Raw genomic sequence first — 22,393 nt, forward strand, 5'->3', positions numbered from 1 at the left:
CCCCCCGCGGGCTGTACGGGCGCTGGCGCCAGGGAGGCGCGCTGCATGCCGGGATTCGTAGTCCTTCTCCGGCGCGGCACGCCCGGAGATGTCGTTCCGGTCGGCGGCCATTTCGTGCGGCGGCGTGGGGTACGCCGGAAAAGGTAGTCCCGCCTGGGTATGGCGAGTCGCCATCTTGTACCACCGGGTTTGGAGGGGGCCGCAGGAAGCCCGAAGGGCCCTCGTAGGAATAACGGGAGTCCCTACACAGGGTCTCGACGGCAGCGGCACCCGGGCGGGCACGGCCCCGCTCCGGGGCAGCCTCGCCCGAGGCACGGAGAAGGTCGCAAGGGCCATTGCCGTAGGAGGAAACCTGCCTTGCAGCACCTCAGGGGCTCCCCAGCCTTTTCCAGCCGCCCTCAGGGGACAAAAGCCGAGCCGGCCTGAATAGCCCCCTGGGCTTCGCTGTGGGAAAATAAATTTAATGCTTTCTGCAGAACACGCCTGTTTACAAAACAAGTGTTTCTGCACTAGCCTCATGCATTTTTAAGGCTCTGTATTAGGAAATAGGCCATATATGAATACTCATTTTTCTGAGACCTACATTAAGTGCCTGGACTTCAACCCTATTTATAAAATGGGTTGGAAAAGCAAAGAGTTTATTCTTTCCTTTGATTCTGCCTCCCTTTTTCTTAAAGGTAAGGTGGAAATGACCCTGTCCTTCAGACACTGCCTGCTAGAACTAAAGCACAGAGGTTTTGGCAACGATGAGATCACGCTGTGCTCCTCTCTGTGTGTACCCCAACACCCTGCCTAGGTGCAGGCTTGTCCAGGCCTCTGTTCTTCCCCTGCTCTTCAAAAGCAGAGAAACGAGACACCAGCAGAATTAAAAGCCCTTTGTTCCATCCAAGCCACGGCTGTATGGCACCACAGCAGAGCTGGAGTCAGAACGTGGTGTCACAAAACCAGCTCTGTGCCCGATTTTACCCATCACTGTGACTTGTTTCCAGGGCCCAAGGGCTTTCTCTGTGGCTTGCACAGGCTCACTAAAAACAGCATTAAAAAAAATCAAACTATTCTCTTACTGCTGTTATTCCACAACTACTCCCAACTCTATTTTAGTGAATCCAGCACATCTCATCTACAATGGAGGCTGCTCTACTTGTTTCTAACAATGTCCACCTTGCCCAGGGCCTCATTGCACCTCTGCTGAGCTACACGTGGCACAGAGGCAACAACCTCCGGAGTTATTCATCCGAGTTGAAAATCAGGTGTGAAAACCAGGATCTGAGCTGCAGAGCCTGTCTAATGTTTCACACTCTAGTCTCATACTTTGCCCAGTTTCCCCTCGTGCCTTGACAGTGCAGCTATAATTATTTCCAAAGAGTCAGCGGCCCGTGGCAGCAGCACAGGGCAGTCTACCACCAAAATGCCTGCCTGGCATCTGTCCCCAAGATCAAGCTATTCTCACGCCACCTTTTCACCAGACATTAGCGGAGGGCACGTGTTCTCCTTTGCAATCTAATAGAAGACACTTTGCAGAAGCAGAGTAGGTTTGACTTCTTTTCCAGTGTATAAAAGCAACATGCTGTACCTGTCCAGGTGTGAACTTACAGCCTGTCAGGGGTTTGGCAGGACACACATTAAGCATCAAACATCTGCCGAGGGTTGATGGGACCAAGGGATTAGCCGACTCTGGACTATGCTGCAGTTGCTCTACACCTGGGAAGTCTTTATGTTCAGACACTAATTGTGACACAACACCCTCCCACAGTTTAATCCCCGGCAGTTAGCATTTACCATAGGCTGAGGACACTATGTGCAACATCACTGAACCGCCCAGCTAAGATGCCACTCACTCCAAAAAGGACCTTGAGGGGCTGGAGCGTGGCCAGAGAAGGGCAATGAAGCTGGGGAAGGGTCTAGAGCCCAAGTGTGGTGAGGAGCAGCTGAGGGACCTGGGGATGCTGAGCCTGGAGCAAAGGAGGCTCAGGGGAGACTTGTCTCTCCACAGCTCCCTGACAGGAGGCTGGAGGCAGGTGGGGGTCGGGCTAACAAGCAACAGGACAAGAGGAAAGAGCCTCAAGTTGTTCCTCATGTCCAGCCTAAACCTCCCCTTGCACAATTTCTTCACAGGATTGTTCAGGGCTGTGCCAGGATGCCCAGGACACTGGTGGAGTCCCCATCCCCAAAGGGGTTTCCAAGCCGTGGAGATGTGGTGCTGAGGGACACGGGTCAGTGGGGACCTGGCAGTGCTGGGGGAACGGTTGGACTCAGTGACCTGAAAGGTCTCTTCCAACAGGTATGGTTCCATGATACTAATGTGCAGACAATACCCAAAGAAAGGCTACTTGAGAAACAAACCCTACAGAGCTTAGGATTTCAGTACCTTAGTCTTAACTGCGCCTTGTCAAGAAGCTTGAAATGCTTGAGGGAGATGAAGACCTTCAAAACACATTCTTATCCACCACTTTTAGAGAGCAGGAGGGTGACTTGCAAATTTGAATGACCAGCTTGAAGTCAGGTCTTCTGCTTGGCTGATGAGCTCAGAGCAGCCTCTTGGAAACAGATTGGTGACAAGTGTCATCATAAACAAGTGGGGGCCCAAGTCCATCCTTGGGACTCAGTCAGAACAGGACTGACCGGAGGGCTGATGTTATTTGCACTTTCTTTCAGGGGCCTGGGAAAGCCAGAGAATACTTTTAAGCCTGGATCACTAAACGACACTTAATGGACTTCCTACAAACACAAAAAAACCTCCACATACTAAAGAGTGCCCTGTACAAAGCAGTGACTTAGCTTTGGAGAAGTGCAAGAACGAGTCACTGCACAATGAGGTTTTTATGATGTGGATACGTTATTGAAATGAAATCTGTCCCATTAGCTGCTCATTAGCATTTCATTGCTCCACCCAGTCCTCAGAGCAGCTGCCACCATCGCAGCAGGAGATGCTTGAAGTGACAATTCTTGCACTACAGCGATTGCGCACCTCCTGTTTTTGGGAGGGAAACAAAGCTACAGCTGGACAGACAAGTTAGAAAGGCTTCCACAAAACACCACCTTGTGTCTGCTATATGTATTTGCGTCTATTACCTTCATCAGAGATTCAGCCTCCTCCTACATTTGAAACCTCTTCTTAGCACTGGAGGTTTCCCCCATTGCCAAGCAGCTGCAGGAATTTACCCTGGCCCTTTTTATCCACACCAACGTGATGTGGCTTCAACTTCAGCTTTGATGAAAACACCGTAAAACTCATGAAATAAAAGCTTTCTGTAGAATATACCTACAAGTGATATTTTAATTTGTTTGGAAACAAGAGGTTTCAGGCAAGAGAAAGGGAAAAAAAAAAGTTATGCAGTAAGCTGCTAAGTCTCACAGGTGTTAAAACATGCAAATTTTAAAGAGAGCTCTAGTTTCAGTGTGGGTCAGGGACACAGGAGTCAAGAGAGTTCAGCAGACACACTGGTTAACATGCCAAACATCTAGAACAAATCACTGTCGCCTAGCTTCGTTTATTGGTAAATCACTTTAGTAACCCAAATTCACAAATAAGCAGGAAATAAAAACTACAGATAAACACAGGTTACACATGCAAATTCCTGTTTACGTCTCACATGTGCAGGTACATTAAGAGCACAGGTCTAAAGATTCCTGACGAAACCAGATTTTAACAGAAAAACGGCTTTAAAATGCGGGTATGAAAAAGTTACATGTGAAGAATATAAAGATACCTTTTTACATTTCAGGACTCGAATGCTGCTTTTGAATATACGAGAGATATACGACAGCTACAAGATTCAAGTAAAAGCAGGAAGAGGTTGAGGAGATAATACTGGTCAGTGGAGAATGGGCATTTACTTCTCACTAAAAATACACAGAATAGCTGAATAGGAAAGTCTATCAGGAGCTTGGGGGGGGAAAAAAATCACAAAGTTGTGAAGCTGACTAATCACTAATGTTCCTATTTGCTCTAACAGCAACGACATTGAAAGAAACTGCAGTTCAATGTTTGAAAATGCAACTTACATTTAAAGACTTCTCAAAAGTGAAATGCAATGACAGCCTTATGCTCAAACTGAAATATCTGCTAGGCTCAGACTGAAATATGGAATGTTCTAGATAAAATAAAAATACAGTGTTACTTTTTATTTTTTATTGACAATGGAATCGAAAGACAATTTCTGAAGCTTGAAAGCAGTAAATTTCACTTAAATGAAGTTTTCCTCCCATAGCTGAGCTTTCCACAAGGGTGTAAGGTTTTTTTCTTTAATAGCATGAAGTGTCAAAACAAAAACTTGTTGCCATTCTCACATTAAGAACAATTTTTTGTCATTAACTTAACTGCATATGCTTTTTGCTACAACATTTAACACATGACCAGACCTATAATGCCTACTGTATTTCACTAAACCAAAAAAGAATACAGTATTTCCATCTACTACTTGCACTGCTTTTAAAAAATATTAACATTAAAAACAAAGCCACTGTTTTCCTTACATCCATCCTTCCTTTTAAGCTTCTTTCTTTTGCCTGTAGTCTTCTGCCATTTTATCCAGAATTTTCTGTTGAAAGAAAAAAACCGTATTTTGGATATATTTAAAGAGTTTCCCCGCAGTCCCAACATCAATAGAAACATAAATCTGATTTTTCAAGTTGTAAAATGTGTGACTATTAACTGCAAAGGTTGTAACTACCAGGACTGGTCCTTCTCCACGCCCTGAAGCAGAGCTCCTCTGCCAAGAGAATTCCTTCCCTTCTGCCACAGACTTGTTGCAGCAGCTGTGCCACTTACCTGGCTGGGATTTGCCACCTATAAAGGCAGGGACAAAACACCCCCCCTCCCCTAAAGGAGGGTTATTCTGGAAGCTCAAGGAATTTGGTGGCTTCCATGCTGTTTGGTAGCAATAGCAATTTAACTATTTGTTTACTCTTGTTCTCTCCAAGCGAGGGAGGCTCCCAATTGGAGTGAAGGGAGAAGGGCCTTGCCACTGTGAAACAGAAGCTGCATTTCCCACCCACCCCTCTCTCCTTCCCTGATCCTAAAACCACACCACTGTTACACTCAGTCAAGAGCAGCTCACTAGTCATTAATCCCACAGAAAAAGTAAATCAAAATCACATTTCATTTCAGTGATCAAGTTAATAATGTTAATAAATCGGGACGATTTCCCCCACTTCCCCTTTCACATCAAGTTTAAAGTCCCATAATCAGCTACTTTGATGGAAAAAAAAAAAAGCTATGGGTGATGGATGAGGCGGGTCTTTCTTGCTACTGGATTCTGCACAGTAAGGATTTTCTGCTCTACTCCTTGATAATGTTGTTTGCTTTGTGACATTTACTTGTGCCACCTGCCTTCCAGGGCCCTCCTTTTGTTTAGGGTTCCCTACTAGTGCAAGGGAGAAAGCAAACATTTTGGGGCTGAGATGCCACCTTCTTTTCTAGGAACCCCCCCCAGTTTGTTTTCAGCTCATGAATCACCTGATATGAAATCAATTTATGTGATCACTGCTTTATTACTGGAATTGCATTTAGGATTTTTCCTCTCTTGCAGGTGATATTTAAAAGCAGCTCACAGTACAGGAAGATACAGCAGCAGCAGCATTCCCACCATGCAATCATGTGATACCTAATCCAATTGGAAATTGTAAACATGCTCACAAAATCAGAAGTTGCAAATATGGACTATTACTCGTATTTAAAAAAAATAAAAAACAAAAAAACAACTTCATCTTAAGCTCTGTTGAATGGTTAAAAACTCTCAAAAGGGACAAAGTGGAAGGGATTTGAGTCATCTGTATTTACTTTGCAGCACTACTTCTAAGCCTGGCCTTTACGCCAATTGGAACAGCCTCTTTAATCCAAATTTAGCAAAAAAAAATATGCTAGAGCCCATCTTTAAAGTAAGTATCCTGTGTATTATTTTCACAAGATGAAGTTTTGGAGAGTTAAAAAAAAAAGTTATAGAATAAGCCAATTTTCACTGCCTAAAATTTTTTTTTTTTTCCTCTCCTCAGTCCAGCCTCGTTCAGCTCTACTCCCCAGGAAAGAATCACGCCGTTTAAAATGAACAAGTTTTTGCCTTACCTTCAACTTTTGATAATGAGGAAGGCTGCTGCAATGGGTCTTTTTTGCAACATCTTCATTTGTGTAGAACAGGGAACACAATTTGCAATAAAACCCTGTTTTGGGTACCACATAATTCACACCTAGAGAAGTAAACACCACAAAATAAACTAAGAGATCTACTCTACATCATTTCTTTTAAATGTCATTACGTCATTTCAGCTAAATCTTAAAATCATCATTCACTTTACATTAAAAGCTGCTTTATCTTTAAAAGTCCTTGTTTTAAGTTTAGTCAAGCCAGGGCCTAGTAATAACTATATGTAGGCTTTGCTTTGTTTTTTTAAATTTAAAAGCAACCTTTCAGATTAAGGGTCCATTTTATTGGTTCCTTTGAAAGAACTAACAATGTTCTGCGATCAGTTTGAGTTCTGAGTATTTAGTATGAATCTAAACTATTACCACTATTGTGCTTTGTGCTATTAATTGAGTTTGTGTGGCTCAAATATACCTCTTCCAATTTAATTTCTGTCTAAAGGCAAGTGTTATGGAGAACTGTATGGAAATAAGGGGAAAAAGAAAAGAAAATACTAGGGTTAGGGGAGGGGTGAAGAAGGGGAGAAGAGCGGGAAGCCCTGAAATGAAAGGCTTAGAGGCAATGTGTTGCCAGAAATAAAAGTCCAGTGAAATGAGAAATGCTACTGCAATGCACATAGACATACTGGGGAAAAAAAGAAATGGAAAGAGCCTTACCAACAGGAACATTTGGCTGATACGGCCCAATCCTGAACTCGTCGGGAACAAGAGCCTTCTCCGGGACGTTCTTGGTTTCCTGTTCGTCCTGGGGGTCTGTACTTTCATGGGCATTTTTCTCAGCATCCTGTGCTGTTGTGGTATCAGAAGCTTCAGCAGTTTCAGCCTTCGAGTTATCTTCAGGTTTGGTTCCGTTCTCTAACGTCTCGTTCTCCTGCTCCGGCTCCTCGATCTTGTCTACCTTGATTTCTGCCAAGCTATCCTCGGCTTTGCCAGCAGCTTTTGCTGCCAAACCTGACTTGCGGAGTTTCTGATGATCCAAGTCTTCTTCATCACCAACCTCATCCAGAGTGACAAAACCTTCCATGCTCCGCGGAAAGCCACCTGCATAGCGCTGTTGAGAAAAACGTTTTTCCTGATGTCAGCCTGTTGTTAAATGTTTCCCTCAAACTGACTGAGGTTTCAGAAAAAGAGGTATCTTTTCCAAATTCCCCAGAAAAATTGTTCCTTCAAGACCTACCTCACTCATTCAAAACATTACTCAAACCTGCAGGAGTGTAACAAGCTCTTTTAAAACGTCCTTAGATATTGAACATGGGTCAGTGGAGTATTTTTGTGTGTGTGTTTTGAGGGTTTTAACATATCAGCATGTTATCTGCAGCTTAGAATTTCAGTATCTTTTGGTCCAGTCTCTCTTTTAAAGTCCTTCTAACACTCATCTTCTAAGTGAAAGCCATTTTGGAATGTACAAGTTTGGTTCCTATTTGAGACAGTCCCACAAGATCCTCCAATTCATGCCTGCATAAAGGGTGAAACCTTACCAGAATGATTCTGTGCCCACTAATAGTATGAAAACTTATTACAAATATAATTATCTCTTTTTCAACCAGATGAAAGCTTCTGCATTAAGAAAAACCAACAACCACCAAAACGCTCTTAAAACCCAGCTGTATTAAGAGGCAGTGAATCTGTCTGAATCATTTTTTGTTGTTGTTTAAACACTCCTGCTGGTATTTCCCACGCTTAACACCAACAGCGTTAGCTTTAGGTCACTGCTCTGAAATGTAGGTCTTCAAGGAAGTCAGTTTGGGGTTTGAGGTGGTTTATCCTAACAGATAAGAAATATAAGCATAGGAAAGAACTGCCTGCTGTGTGCTTTTTTTTAAAAAAAGCAGCTCATAGAACATTAAAAATAAAGAAATAGAACTGAGCATGGGATCATCTAGTGAAGAAAAGGGAAATTCACAGCAAGTAGCCTATGACTGGAGACAACTCTAAACTTTTTTTGGTTTGTTTTTCTCCAGCTCGTAATGGGCCCTGGCTAACCACAAAGGGACTCACCCACCTTTCTGGCGAAGCATAAAGTGTACGTGTCAGTAGATTCAATTTTGCCCCAGTCTAGATTAGCCTCCAGACCCAAGTCAGTAATTTTTGGAATGTCATTGTTCTGCTCTGCACTCCAAAGCATAACCACAGCCAGACTCATGGGAAACTGCTTGGGAGAAAATGGATCTCGGCTGTTTAGTATTAGTCAAAAAAGGGGTGAAGAGAAAGCAAAAAAACCCCCAGGAAGCGACATAGGGAGAAGCCCACAAGTTAACAGTTTGTCAAAACAGAAACAGTGATTTCTAACTGAATCCCTTTGCAAGCTGCAGCCCCCAGGATCTTCCATTTTTTTCACAGGAGCTTTAACACCCATTTCTCTTCAGAGAGATGTCCCATGCACGTGGGTTTTAGAGACCCACAGAAAAAAGCTGTGAAACAGAACTTGGTGGGCTATCTAAATTCAACGGGGTTTCCACACTCGGGTACCCTGCTATGGGATTTACCTTTTTAAGCTTTTTCTTTGCTGCTGGATTGAGCACAACAGTCACCTCGTTTTTTACGGTCACATCCTCAGCTGTGTCCTTTTTTTCTTCGGTAGTCACATCTGTTAGATTGGCAACATCTGCCTCATCTCCTGCTGAGCTGCCGCTTTCTAACAGCGCTGCTGCCTCCTCCTCATCCACGAGCAGCTCATCTTCAGACTCCAGGAGCAAAGGGTCATCTTGGTCTGCCTGTTCGCCGCTTTTAGCGCCCGAGGGCTCAGCAGCATCATCTGGTTTCTCCTCTTTCACTTTATCTTCTACGTTGCCACTTTCAGGTTTCTGAGGAACATCTGTTTTAGACTTCTTATCACTTGGAGAATCTTTGCTGTCTGGAGAATATGTTCTCTTTCTGTAAAGAACAAAGAATATTTGCTTGTAAATCTGAAGAGAGCCCAGATGTTACTAAAAAGCAAAAAAGGGGGCTTGTATTTTTCTAGACAAGGCTGAAAAAGGTTCTGTTTTAGTTCAGAAAAAGGAAGGCTGAGGAAATCTTGAAGGACACCATCCTTCAAATATGCAAAAGGCTGCTGCAAGGAGAAACTGTCCTTAAGAGACAGGACAACTGCTCATGGGTTTAAATTGCAGGAAGGGCAAGCTAATTAAGGACTGTAAAAGATTTCCTGAGGAGGCTGTGAGAACTCCATCATCAGAGGAAGAGAGTAGGTAGCGTATTAGGAACAGTTCATCTCAAGGCACAATAAACAACAATTCAATCCCACAGCTTGCCTGACCAGTAGTGTGTAATTTCTGTACTCTGGAGAGGATATTTCCGTATTTCTTTTTAACAACATTATGCTTTAGCAGCAAAAATTTACCTAGTTTTATCCTTTTTCAGCAGTTCAACTCCTTTGTTTGGGATCTAAAAACAAAATTACAAAGATTTGTAAGTCACAGTAGAGTTGTTATTTATACAACTGTTGCAGCAGTAACTCAGAGCAGACAGCACAATCCAGCCAAGTGCTTCCAGTGACGTTCATCAACAGGTACTCTCTGAACACGCCCACCTACCAACCAGTTAATAAACCACTATTACATTATACAGGACTGTACCACCCTGGAAATCCCAAGTCTTTATTCACAGAACGTATCAGTTACTGGACACAGAACAAATGGGCTAATCTGCTCCAGAAAAATAATGTACAATGGTGTCACATTAAAATAAAACAAACCAAAAAACCAACAAACCAAATGCTATCAGCCAACCGCTCCCTCCTTGATTATGAGCTGCACATGCTAAAGCGCAGTTACATGATAAGTTTTGACAAAGCTTATTCTTAAAAAACAGATCAGAGACAATCCACCTAGGTAGCCGAGGTTAATGTCCACCACAGGGATCCCAAAGCTTCCTGATGCTAGAGGGTTTGGGCAGCATCCTACACAGGAAACACGTTCTGGTTTAACACTTCATAGTTTTAAAAGGAGTCCCCAAGAACATTTCACCTTTTTCCTGTACACACAAGTACATGTACAGCAAAACAGACAAGCTGACCAGCAGCTGGGAAAAGCCCAAGAATTCAGCATCAGTGTATGAGGACCATAGTTCTGCCCCCCAGCCTGGTGTCACTCACTGATCATCTTCAGAGGAGGTTGGGGAAAAAAAGGCAGCACATTACAGCACATCCTAAATAGAGAAATTTAAATTAAAATCTACACTGATTACTCTAAAATCTGAATTCTAGTAGTTTGGGTTTTGTTTAATCTGAAAGGAAAGTTTTTACTTTGTTCTAGGCCTTGAACATGACACTCATGCTAAGTAACTACACTTAATGTACCCAGAAGATACTACCAGTGGTGCTGAATTCTCAATAGGTGATAGTTATCTTCTACTTCACTTTACACCTTCAACTACAATTAAAGACCAAAACCCACTACTTACCCTTAACACCAGCTTCTTGTATTTTTCAGATAAATCCACTTTCACACATCTGCCTTGGAACCAAAGTGCTTTGTTGGCACAATGCTCAACCATAGCTAAAGCATCTTCTCTGGTCTCCATCTCAATGAAAGCCTAAAAAGATTAAAACACATCAAAAACTGTTATGAAATACACACCACTTTTGCAAAGAAAGCTTTTTAATTAAAACCCAGCATTTCCAAATGCTGAAACAAAATGATTAGATTCAGCTGCACTCATCCTCTCCAAACCAGTCATAAATTTTAAGTTTACCAAAGTGCTCCATATACCCCATCTTTTCAAATCACTAATACCTGCCCCATGGTTCTGAAATTAAACAGCAAGCACTTAAATAATCTGAAAAAAAGAAAAAGCAAACAAAAGAGTTGCCATAAAGTAAAATGATTCCAAATAAAAAGCATCTGGACAATGAAACTCATTCATTTGGTGCTTAAAGTATCTGGGAATTCCAGGGTAGCTAAGAAACTACCCCAGTATTTTATTTGTAATTTTTGAGAGAAGCCTGAAACAGAAAAGCAGCAGCTGCTGGTCTGCGAGCCCTGCTTTGTGAGGCATTCCGCCAAGAAACAAGCCTATGATACACCAAGTTTGCTGAACAAGCTTCTACAAACCACATCTGGGCTAGAGCATTACTGCAGAGAGAAGAAAGCTGTTTCTGCATCCAACTTAAGAGAGCAGGGGATTTTATTTCTCCAGTGAAATAAGGTCAGGGACAACTTCCTAGGGGTCATACAATAGATTGAAGTAATTTTTCACTCCACAAGTGTGGCACTAGGGGATTCAGGCACTCATCTCTCAGAAGAAGCACTGGAGTTTCCTATTTCACCCAAGGGAGCAACAAACTGGGACAGCAAAGCTGAAAAAAGTTTAGAACTAAGTATTTTTAACTCCTGTGTATTTATAGAAATCATGTACATGCAAACCTGATGCATTTTACTATGCACATGCAATGTGTGATCTCCAAAGAGAAAATTTGAGAGCCATTGCAGAACTGCTTTTGTTTAAAGAATGAAAAAGGGGTAAACAAAAGAAATGTGTAATAGTGGAATATATTTTTTTCCTCAGACTTAAAAATAAAAAAGTTCAAAGACTACTGAAAATATGTGTAACAGAGAAGTTAAGACTCAATGCCAAGTACACCTTCACAGCTGAGGCCAGGTCTTTTTTTTTTGAAGCAGCTCACATTACAGGAGCATTTCACAGCAACACAGACAGCAAAACACCACCTACACAGGCCTTTAGTAATTTCTAGATCTATGCTAGAACAGAAAGTCTACACATGCACCAGTTAAAGACATGTCATCTCTTCACAGTTAAAAAACTGAGCTTCAACTCTTCCCCACGTGCAGCCCGCTGGCCCATTACCTGGCTTTTCATTCTCATGAGTATGTAGTTCTTGATTTTTCCGTAGGGCTCAGCCAGTTTGAGGACAGCGTTGTCAGAGTACCCTGAATGAGGTAAATTGCTGAGGTGAATCACACGACCAAGTTCTGGTTTCGGCGGCTCCGTTTTTTGGTCAGGTTTACCCTCGGGTTTCTAAAATTCAGAGGGAAGGAAATTTTTAAAGTATAAATACACAAGTGATAGTCCCTTGATTAAATTGATACAGCTGAGAAGTACAAAAATTAAGAATAACTTAAATGCAATGGCCTTGTAACACTGACTGCCCTAGATTAAAATAAGGCAATGTTGAAAAAAACCCACAAGCATTTTACCTTTATTCTTTTGTATTTCTGTGACAAGTGGACTCTGACTGGTTTACCAAATACCAGGGCAGGTGTTGTGGAATAGTATTCCACTGCAGCCTGGGCATCTTCAGTGGTCGACATTTCGATGAATGCCTGAAATATAACAAGAAATTAAGGGCTACACTTTCGGGAATTAGTATCTTAGTTTCAAATCTCAAGCTCTTCTTTGCTTTCCTGTAAAAACAGCTGCATCAAAAACGAAAATTGCCTTTTGGTTACAACCCTGATCGACCCGCAGGACTTGGCATGAATTTTGCATGCTTTATTTAGGTGCACAAACAGAACGATTTGGTTGGTTTGCATTCCACCTAGGTTTGGATTCAGAACATTTGATTGCTTCCTGTTTTTTCCTCTTGTACGACACTAGCTTTTTCCACACTTCAAAGTACGACACTCCATCTAATACAGACTAAAACCAAGTAAGTTTTCAGAGACTCTAGAACAAGAGCAGAATTTGCACGCACAGTGTATTTTTGGGAATGCTCTAATAAAGGGCCTCATCTTACCTCATTGATCTTGTTTAGGATCAGGTGATTGGTAATTATTCCAAATGGTTCAACAAGCTGAAGCAGCTGGTATCTCAAGTTCTTTCCCCTCTGGAAATCCATGATGTGAACAACTCTGCTTGTCTCCTGTTGAAGACAAAGCAGACATATACAACATGAAAAAAAAAAAAAAGATCCAATGCCTATCAGCTAACCTTGAAAAGAATGTCTGTCAAGATTCTGCTCTATTTGTACATTTAAAAGAAAAAATTTTAAATCTTCAGGAGTAACCAAAGTGAGATGCAAATAGGAAAGGCACAGAACCTCCCAGGATTTCCAGAGGAAGATTCCTGTGCTGCCGAAGTTGCCTTCTTGTGTGTTCATGTAACAGCTTCATCACAAGAGAATGTTTAAATAGGGTCTGTACAGGTTTGGAACAAATGTTTTGTAGATTACCTTGCACAACAAAACCCAAATTTTACTCAAAAGCTTTGATGTTTCCACACAAATCCAAATTTTAAGAACAGTTAATTCATTAAAAACCTTATGAAAGCAAACAAAAGGTATAGAACATCTGGGTTTTGTTTGTTTGTTTGTTGTTAAGAAAAAAGAAACAACAAATTTTCAATACTGACCACTCTGCCCTTTTGCATGTGTCTCGGTCCTTGCATATTTCCATTTCCAGCTCCTTTAAGAGATTAAAAGAATGAGCAAGCTTAGTTCAACCTGTAAGACTGGTATGAACATGTCGCTTCACAAGTTCTTCAGAGATTTAAATCACTTGTAGTTCTAAACCATAATGACATTAAGTTAAAAACTCTAATTATTTTATTACAGTCCGAAAAGGCTGTTAATTTATTTCAGAGCTCCTCCTCCCTGACCATTCTGTTCAGTTTAACATTTTGAGGAAGAGCTGCAGTTATCAGCGTGCAGAAGTAGCAGAGTGTAAGTGAAACCTATTGAGAAAAATCTCTCGTTTCTGGAGTAACATTTTCCACAGCAAAATGTCTCCCTACACAAAAGATGTGAGAACTCTTTAATAAGATTTGCTCTACAACTGAGGTTTTAATGTAGAAAGAGGCTCCCAGTTTTGGTTCTAAACTAACAGAAATTGCATCATAATGTCCCTTTTTCTAGGAAACATCAGAAAAAAGCCTTTCAGATTTGGCTCAAAGTCAAGTTTGACATGTTTTGCAAAATTATCGTTATTTTAAAGAAATTAACTATGAAACATCAATACCTAAAAATTCCTTCACAGTGTCCAGAACACTTGTACTCTGTCAGGATACTTCAATAATTAATTAGTTTCATTCTCTTAATCACTAACTATTTAAAAGGTCAAAAGCAGCAATTTCAGGCAAGAACCTGAACCTCAGCCTGCCTTCGTGTGAAAGAGAGGCTTGCATCAGCTGTCCTCCCACTTTAGCTGCTATCCAAATCCATTTGTCATATTCATTTGACATGAAGGGATAACAAACACTTAGGACATTGAGTTCTTACAACTTCCACAAACAAAAAAACCCCCACCAACATGTAGTTCATCAGAAGACAAATAGAAAAAGCTTTTAGACAGGAAAATATACAAGTCAAAGACCTGTGGATTCAGCAAACATTTTCAAAAACAGCCATAATGACATGGCTGGTAGTTAGCAGATGGTGGAAGGGTCAAAGTGTGGGATCTAAGTACCAGTCTCTGGCCAAGGAGGGATTCAAGTTACTTCAGTTCCCCTGCTTATAAAAGTGAGTTGCTTTGTCGTTCTAAAATACTGGTAACAAACCAGCACAGCAATTAAGGGAAAAAAAATGTCAAGAACTTAAGTCTTGTATGAGTAGGTGCCTACTGATGTTACCTCTTGGCCCAACAGGAGGTCCTCCGAGGTGAAACGGAGGTGGTGGTGGTCCCAGAATTCCTGGTGCAGGGTTTGTGGATTGCTGCAACATAAAGGGATCACCCCTAGAAAGAGAGGAAAAAACACCTTAATTTTAAACAACAACAACAAAAAAAGCTGAGTTTTCATTTGAAAAAAAAAAAAAAGAGCCCCAATTTCTGCAAAGCATCTAAGAAGTTAGCTGCTTTTACTGCTGCCCTTCAGCTAGAAGAAAACACAGGGAGGTACACGTCTGAAGAAAAGGAGGTATGGTGTTTCACAAAAATGTGAAGAACATCCTCTGCTTCAAATAAAAAAAATTATTAAGACTTCAAAATTCATTGCTACTTACATTCCATGTCCTGAATCACTGTCAGGATTCCATTCTGGATATCTTAAAAGAAACAAATAAGAAGAAAAGATATGAAAAATACAATCTCCTCTGCCTATGTAATCATTTCCATGTAATTGGTGATACCTTTACAGGTTACCACAGGCAAAGCACACATAACAGTGCCCACCACAGGAGACACGAGCACTGTCTTTTGACAGAAGCACTACTCTTGGCCAGAAGCTTCTTACACCCTATGTGACGCCTGCCAATTCATAACACAAACTGCAGTCTGTTTTAAAACAAAAATTCAAAAGTTGGCATAAAGCGGCTGGTAAAAAATGGCAATGGATTCTCAGCTGTTAAGATCCAGCTCTTTAAAATGTTACATTCAGACCAGCAGGATTCAAAAGATATGAACAAAGATCCCCTTTCTGCTCTGAAGATGTTAAGCTGTTTTTATCCCCTGCAAGGCACAGCAGGTCTTCTAAAGCTGCTCTAGGCAGGACAGCTGACCCTTATTGAGCTGTACATGCCCTCACACCCCAAGAACGTTTACTGTACTTCAAATCCATACATTTCAAGCAGCAGCTGACAGCGTCGGCTGTGAGTCGCTCCATTGATATGATGGTTCCACTCCTGCAGCAAAGTAAACAATTAAAAATTAACAGCCACATATGGCAAGGCAGTTTTTAACAAAATAATGCTGTATAGCACAGTGTCTTCTCTTTTAAGTTGAAGTATCTAACATACATAGATAATGGAACTCTTTTTTGTAGTGCTTTAAAAGAGACACTGAAATTGGACCTACCTCTTAACTCCTAACCTGGGTGAAAAGCTGTCTGATGAAACATGTCCTGCAATCTATGGGCATAATCCTGCCTTGAGAGGCACAAAGTTCACCAGGGACCAACTGCTACAACATACAGGTCTATCGGGGGGATTACAACTTTCCGAACTGGATGCCACGATAACTGTTTTTGTTTTCAGTAATTTTAGAATTTCCTCTACTCTCTGCTTTATTCCTCCAGGCTTTTAAAGATTCATGTGAACATTTGAGTTTTCAAACCATAAAGCAGCCAAGAAATTCCAAGGAATTCAGAAAGGAAAGACTGAAAGAAATGGAAGTACATAGCTAGGACAAACTGCAAGTATACAAGTGAAATATAAAAATATATGAATGTTTATGGGGAATAATGAAGGGAAAAAAGGAGACTTAAATTGAGAACAAAGAAGGCATAATGGGATTAAAACAAATCAGCTAGGTGAAACTCCTTCTGGTTCTGGTTTTAGCACTAGGAAGGAAGGACGACTTCCTACTTTTCCTCTGCAGGCTGTTATGAAGGAAATTCTTTATTTCACGGAGAGCAGGCACAGGGACACCTCCTTTATCGAAGCACCGAGTGCCTGATCTCCATCTCCTACCCAGTTTGTGACACATCCGCATTGATGAGGGGACAGAACATGTGACATTTACTGCTGCTCATCTGTGACCACAGCCCCACTTCCACCCTGCTGCTCTTCAGCGAGCAAGGACCCCAGCAGAGACATGTGGCAAGCTGGCTGTGAGCTCAGAGGAACGAAGGGCAGAGTAATGGCAGCTCTCTGGGGGCAGGCTCACAACGGCAGGTCTCCGCTGGGCAGCTGCGTTCTCAGTGCGACCAGACACCCGGCACTGGCCGGCTGGGTTATGCCTCTACCTATGAGTGTGTTTCTGCTCCACACCCACACATCAGGTTTCCCTCATCTTTCCTGAGTTTTATTTTCCACCACTCTACAGCCATCCTGATGGATACAACAGGACACTCCTGAGGCTTACTGTAGTTATTTCCATCCGCTAAATGCCCACCTGGATCTTCCCACACAGAAGAAAAACCTGGATTTAAAGTCTCCCATAAAGTGCTGTTGTTAAGCTACAACATTACTCCATGATACACAGAACAGACTGTGGTGCAAGATGAAAACTTAATTTTATCAAGATCTAAAATTAGGGCATCGCTTTTTCTTGTTAACTGCAGAAGATGTAGGCTCTGCAACTATAAATTAATATGTTGGCCATTTGGACGAAAAAACCCCAAACAAGTCTACCTATGAAACCTTCAATACTTAAAATCTAAAAAATACTTAAAGTTTCTTTAGTTTAAAACTTGTTAACAAGTTTTAGTACTATAGTACAGAAAACTGTCCTTTCAAGCACTAAAAAAACCTCCTCTAAATTTGGGTGCACAGTGTGTAAGGCCTCAGTGCATCTATCCTACTAGATACAACATGCTTTGAAGCTGTCTTAACATATAATTTAAAATTAATATAAACTCAATTAGAAGTTATCTGCAAACTAGAGCCAAAGTTTGTGAGATCTAATTCTGATTATACTTTAAACACTTTTAAACTTGCAAAAATGGGAGATCTGACATGTAACTTGGGGTTTGTTTTTTTTTTTTTCCCCCCCCTAGGTAAAGTTGCCAGCATCACAGTGGTACATCTTCATTAAGTTTTTATTAAATACAGTTCTTAATCTAGACTTGGCTTTACTCTCTGCCTCTACCCAGTCTGAAGTGTCACTCCTCTGAGGTCTGAGTGCACTAAGTATTTACAAACACTAATTCACACAAACACCAGAAGTTAAACTGAGAAAATCTGAACTGAGTTTCTTAAAACTCAGATTACCTTCTACCTCAATTGATGTAAGCAAGAGGACGAGCTGTTCTTCAGAAAATTAGGCCAAAATGAGGCACCTAATTTCAGAGAGCCCTTTATCAGGGACACAGCCACGTTTTTCCTTGGAGATGTACCTGTGTTCCAAGTGTTTAACCTCCAAATTCACCTGCTCCTGTTGCATCAGGCTTTTCCTTCGGCTGACAAAACAGCCCCTCCACACCTAACACCTCGTTTCTTGATAAAGGGATCAGGACTGACAAAGCACCTAAGGAAACTGGGGCACAATTTACTTCCCAATTAGAAGGAAAATAAACCAGGTCTTAAAATGCATACACAGCAAACTAAAGAAGCAATTAAGAACACGTCTAAAAAAGAAAAAAAAAAAAAAATCAGGGGACTTAATTTACTCTAAGCATGTTTAAGCTCTTGCTCCAACTTAAAATACACCCTGCTTTATTGTATGCTTTTAGAAAGCCTTTTATGGCATTTTTACTTGGAGGTGGGGAAAAGGAGAGTTTGCTACTGCAGTAGTAAGTTTATGTTGTCCCAGCTGCAAAAAGCATTCCCTTTCTGCTTTCCATGAATTTTGGTTCAGATTAGATTACTTTAGAAGTTAACTTCTGCTTGATTCAGTTTTGTGGGAGACAAAATTAGGAATTCTGTAACTGTTCGGTATGCAAAGCAGAGGAAAAAAGGAGAGAAAGAGAAAAATTCTGGCAGTGACATGATTTGCGAGTTCAGAAACAAAGCCCAAACTTGGGTCATAAGAAACAGATGATCCAATCACAAATATTTTATGGCGTACTAGCAGTTTAAGTCAAAGCATATTCCTAAAAATAAAAAGATTGCTTTTACACGTTACAGAAGAAGTCAGCCACTTAATTTATGCTGTCAAAAGAATTTGGTATTTCTCATACCTGGAAAGATATTTCATGCTGGATATCCTTTCAACAGATCTTCACACCAGAGCAAACTAAGAACCACGAGGCTTTAAAATGAAGTGCTGAAAAGAACCCTACTTACAGGATTACCGGCTGCCATCTTCAAGGGCCTCGGAAGTTTTTGTTTTCAATCTAACCAAGTGAAGTCCTTTTACAGAACTGAGCATGGCATCTAAACTGTTAGCACTTAAAACCCTTTATGAAAACAATTATCAAATATAGGAGACAAGAAACCCCGATTACTGTGATTAATTTATATATATATATATAGTAATTAAAGCAACACAAGTTCATAAGCTGGAGTCATACAGTGCGTGCTCTACAACTGGTTTGATCGTCTCCTTGCAGGGCCAGAACAATTCTCGTGTTTCAAAAAGATTAGACGCACAGAAGCAGCGCTTTGTGAGAGGTAACTGTAAAGAAACGGTTAGTAACAGCAATTCCACATTGTACCAATTTTACAGTAATAGCATGTATTACATTTTCAATTGAAGGCCTTCCAGCTAATTAGCCACTAATTGTGACAAGAGGGGCACTGCATTAGCCAATTAAATTGCCTAGTATACTGAAAAATCAGCAAGATGAGTAAAATGGGAAAAGCTGAAAGTGAGAAGGCTCTGAAAATAACATCTGAATACACAGGCTGTTTTGAGTAACCTGCTACCTTTGCAGAGAGTCGAGCTACTCGTGAACAAACTAAGAGGGAAGTCTCAGCATAACTGAATATGCCCGAAGATCCACTTTACTGGCGAGCCAAGTAAAGAACACTACTAGGAACACAGAGCAGGATTCTGCCACAGCAGGCCGATTGCTCGGAGAGTCTACAGGGATAGATGCAACATGGGACAATAAAAAGTGAGTCTGAAGTGTCTAAGAAAGGTGTGAAAAGGGGAGAAAAATGACGACAAATTTCAGCCATAGTATGAGACAGAGTGTTAAAGTGAAATTAAAAAGGCAAGAATGAGCTAATCTAAAACGTGGTTTTTAACTTTTGCAAATGAGTTCCAGGGCTCTACATTAACTCTTTCCAAAAAAAAATCTTTCCCTCTGGACAGGGAAAAAGCAGAACTGTGCAAGAACGCATCTTAGCTACAGGTAAATCAGCAATCAAGACAGATGTGGAGGAGAGCTGAAACTAGCTTCCTGAACAGCACAGTAGATACACTGCAAAAAAACCCCAAACCAACCAAAAAAATCAAAAACCCCACCCCAAAACTGCTTGAATGCCAGATGTTTGTGGTTAAGAGAACATGTGGATGTAAAATATAAATAAGATATCCCAGTAGATGACAGCTGTTTGACTTGAAGTTAAGCAATCTGGGCAAACAAAATACATTAATGTAAAGCCCTGGTTCACAACGTTTGTTAACAAATTAACCTTGTAAATAAACCAAGTGCCTTTTTCACTCTCAAACCAACTTTCAGATCATTTCAAAAGCAACCAGGCCATAGAAATCATTAAAGAAATACGTAAAAACAGAACAGATACTACAACGTAAAGGAAAATAGAAGTATCTGGTGCATAACTCACCTTATTAGAATGAACTGGCATATCACATATAGAGCACAGATGGGGATAACCCTTCGGTAAGAATCCATGGAAGTCTTCAATATTGCTATTTGGAGGAGCACCTCTCTTTTTCTCAAAGAGAGATCTCTCAGGACCAGGACCACGACCCATTCTCTCATACTCACTGTCAAATTTATGATAGTTATGCGAAGTCTCACCATAAAAAGATTCATCCCTACACCTTTCTCCATCTCTTAATCTGTCATCTTCATAATCCATTCTGTCATAATAACCAGATTCTTGAGAACGACTTCCGTGGTCATAGTCAACCACTGGGTTGAGACTAGGACCACGATCATCAAAGCTATCTCTTCTAAAATGCCTTTTTTCTTCCCAATCATCCCTAGGTACTCTGTACGGTGGTTCCCGTGCGGATGATCTGCCATCTCTACCATAACCTTCTTCAGCTCTCCTCCTTTTAAGTTGTAGAAGGATCTGAGGCAAGTTTTCAGGAGTGATCTTGTCCTCGGGATAGCGACTCAGTTCATCTAAGTCTCTAGCAGACAGACCAAAGCTGGCCAAAATGTTAGTGGCCTGGTCTGCATCTCCACGGTGCTGAGAAGACAAAGGGAGTGGACCTCTACTTCCAATGTTAAATATAGACTGCAAATTATGGGAAGAGGTACTACCAGAAGACAGTGCACTATGAGATCCTTGTTGGTTCAATGAAGAACTCATTCCAAGATTCATTAAGCTAGCAAGGCGTGCAGTACCCTGGTTCATCCTTCCAAGAGATGCTGGCATATTTAAAGACTGGGTAGCAGCAGCAAGAAGGCCTATTCCTGCAGAGAGGTCACGCCCATGACCTTGTGAATCCCTACTCAGAGATGACTGCTGGAATGACTTGGACATTGTAGAACTATAGCTTGTCTACTTTACGGATCAAAAATAATTCCTTTTTTTTTTTTTTTAAAAGATGGCTGAAAAGAGAGCTCACACTAGAAAGCTAGGCAAACTTCACTTCAAAAATGGTAACGCCAAGAAAGAGGATCAATAATGACTGCAGATCTTCTTCAAGCTGAGAAACACCAGACAATTCTGTAGAAAAACAAGCAGGTTTAGTCATAAATCCCTTTAAACAGATGCAGTTTTAAACTTATGCATCATGTTGATCTAAAAAAAAAAAATAAAAAACCCATTAAAAGATCTCAATCTTACAAGGCTTTTATTACATAACAGATTCAAGAGGTACCCAGAACCTACAAATATTATTTCAGATAAAAATACAGCAGTGTTTCTGATACATACTACGCTTCTGCTACAAAAAGCTACTTTCATACCAAAGACAAGTGAATTTCAGAAGTTTGGGATGTCTGAAAGCATCTAAAGGTTACTAGCATATAAGCATTGATCTCTGGTTAATGGTTTTGTTTATACCCTAATATTACTGTTCTGTGTCTGTGAGAAGACCACAAAAACCTTGAGCCCACAGAATCCAAGATGACTTTGGCATATAACACATATTTGAAAACGAAACCTATACCACCACAGAATAGGACAAAAGGAAGTTAAAAGTAACTGAAGTTTGGGCAAAAAGTTTCTGCTGTAAGATCTGGTAAACGAGACTAAACACAGTACTCGACCTTTATGCAGTAAAATTCAAATTACTGATGTGAAGACAGATGTGAACAAGAAACGTAAGTTTTAAATTTTGGAGGAAGTAAACAAGAGCCCTTGCTCAAATTGCAGTTTTGTGGTGACAGCCCTTGGGAAGCGATTCTCTCCTCTGTCGGCCTGCAGCCTGCACCCGCAGAGCTGAAGCAAACCAAGGGCAGGCTCAGCTCTGGGCTGGAGCCCGAAGGAAACCCTGCTCTTGCCAAAAGAGTTGCCCGGTGAGTCAGGAGATGGCACCACGGGGCCAGGTCTCTCACAGCAAACTGCTGCTGCCTTCCTTCAGGCCCGACACTGACACCCTGACCACATGTGGTAGTTAAAGATCCTACAGCAGTACTTGTAAGAGGTAAGATATCTGCCCCGTGTCCCTCTACAATACTAACCTGTATCTCAACAGTTCCTCCAGCTGCATCTACTTCAAGTTTTAACTCAACAGTGTATCAATATCCACAGTGTATTTTATGGTGCAATTTTTTTTTTTTTTTTTAAATGCAGAGCAGAAACACTCCAATACTTCTCCCCAGTCTCTGTCAGCCTTGGGACAGAGACAAAATTTAAAGCAATGCAACGCACATAAAAAACCTTCCACCAGGAAGACA

At 41.2% G+C, this 22,393-nt stretch overlaps 1 protein-coding gene across 2 annotated transcripts; it reads right to left on the reverse strand.

The window, feature by feature from the left end:
* Positions 1–3,475: 3,475 nt before the first annotated feature.
* On the reverse strand, positions 3,476–21,334 carry MATR3 (matrin 3). 2 transcript variants are annotated; one of them, XM_008936312.1, is made up of 14 exons: positions 20,142–21,334; positions 15,589–15,650; positions 15,033–15,074; positions 14,663–14,766; positions 13,448–13,500; positions 12,834–12,959; positions 12,295–12,420; positions 11,945–12,115; positions 10,541–10,672; positions 9,480–9,523; positions 8,626–9,013; positions 6,797–7,190; positions 6,065–6,186; positions 3,476–4,541 (listed from the first exon to the last, which is right to left on the reverse strand). In XM_008936312.1, the coding sequence occupies exons 1-14, from the start codon at positions 21,030–21,032 to the stop codon at positions 4,491–4,493; spliced, it is 2,706 nt and encodes a 901-aa protein (XP_008934560.1). In that variant the 5' UTR covers positions 21,033–21,334; the 3' UTR covers positions 3,476–4,490. The 2 variants fall into 2 exon arrangements, with proteins under 2 accessions (XP_008934560.1, XP_008934561.1); XM_008936313.1 differs by having other exon boundaries at positions 6,797–7,037; positions 14,654–14,766.
* Between the last annotated feature and the right edge of the window lie 1,059 nt (positions 21,335–22,393).

This window comes from Merops nubicus, unplaced genomic scaffold (genome assembly GCF_000691845.1).
Source record: "Merops nubicus isolate BGI_N331 unplaced genomic scaffold, ASM69184v1 scaffold35852, whole genome shotgun sequence".
NCBI lineage: Eukaryota > Metazoa > Chordata > Aves > Coraciiformes > Meropidae > Merops > Merops nubicus.

What these genes read in the sequence shown, in the direction of transcription:
- MATR3 (XM_008936312.1), bottom strand. Translation starts at nt 21,032, where the DNA reads ATGTCCAAGTCATTCCAGCAGTCATCTCTGAGTAGGGATTCACAAGGT. An exon ending in TGTCAGCTGCTGCTTGAAAT is followed by an intron (nt 15,075 to 15,588) that starts GTATGGATTTGA and finishes GTTTCTTTTAAG; the next exon opens with ATATCCAGAATGGAATCCTG. An exon ending in CAAAGAAAAAGCTTAAAAAG is followed by an intron (nt 7,191 to 8,625) that starts GTAAATCCCATA and finishes TTTTCTCAACAG; the next exon opens with CGCTATGCAGGTGGCTTTCC.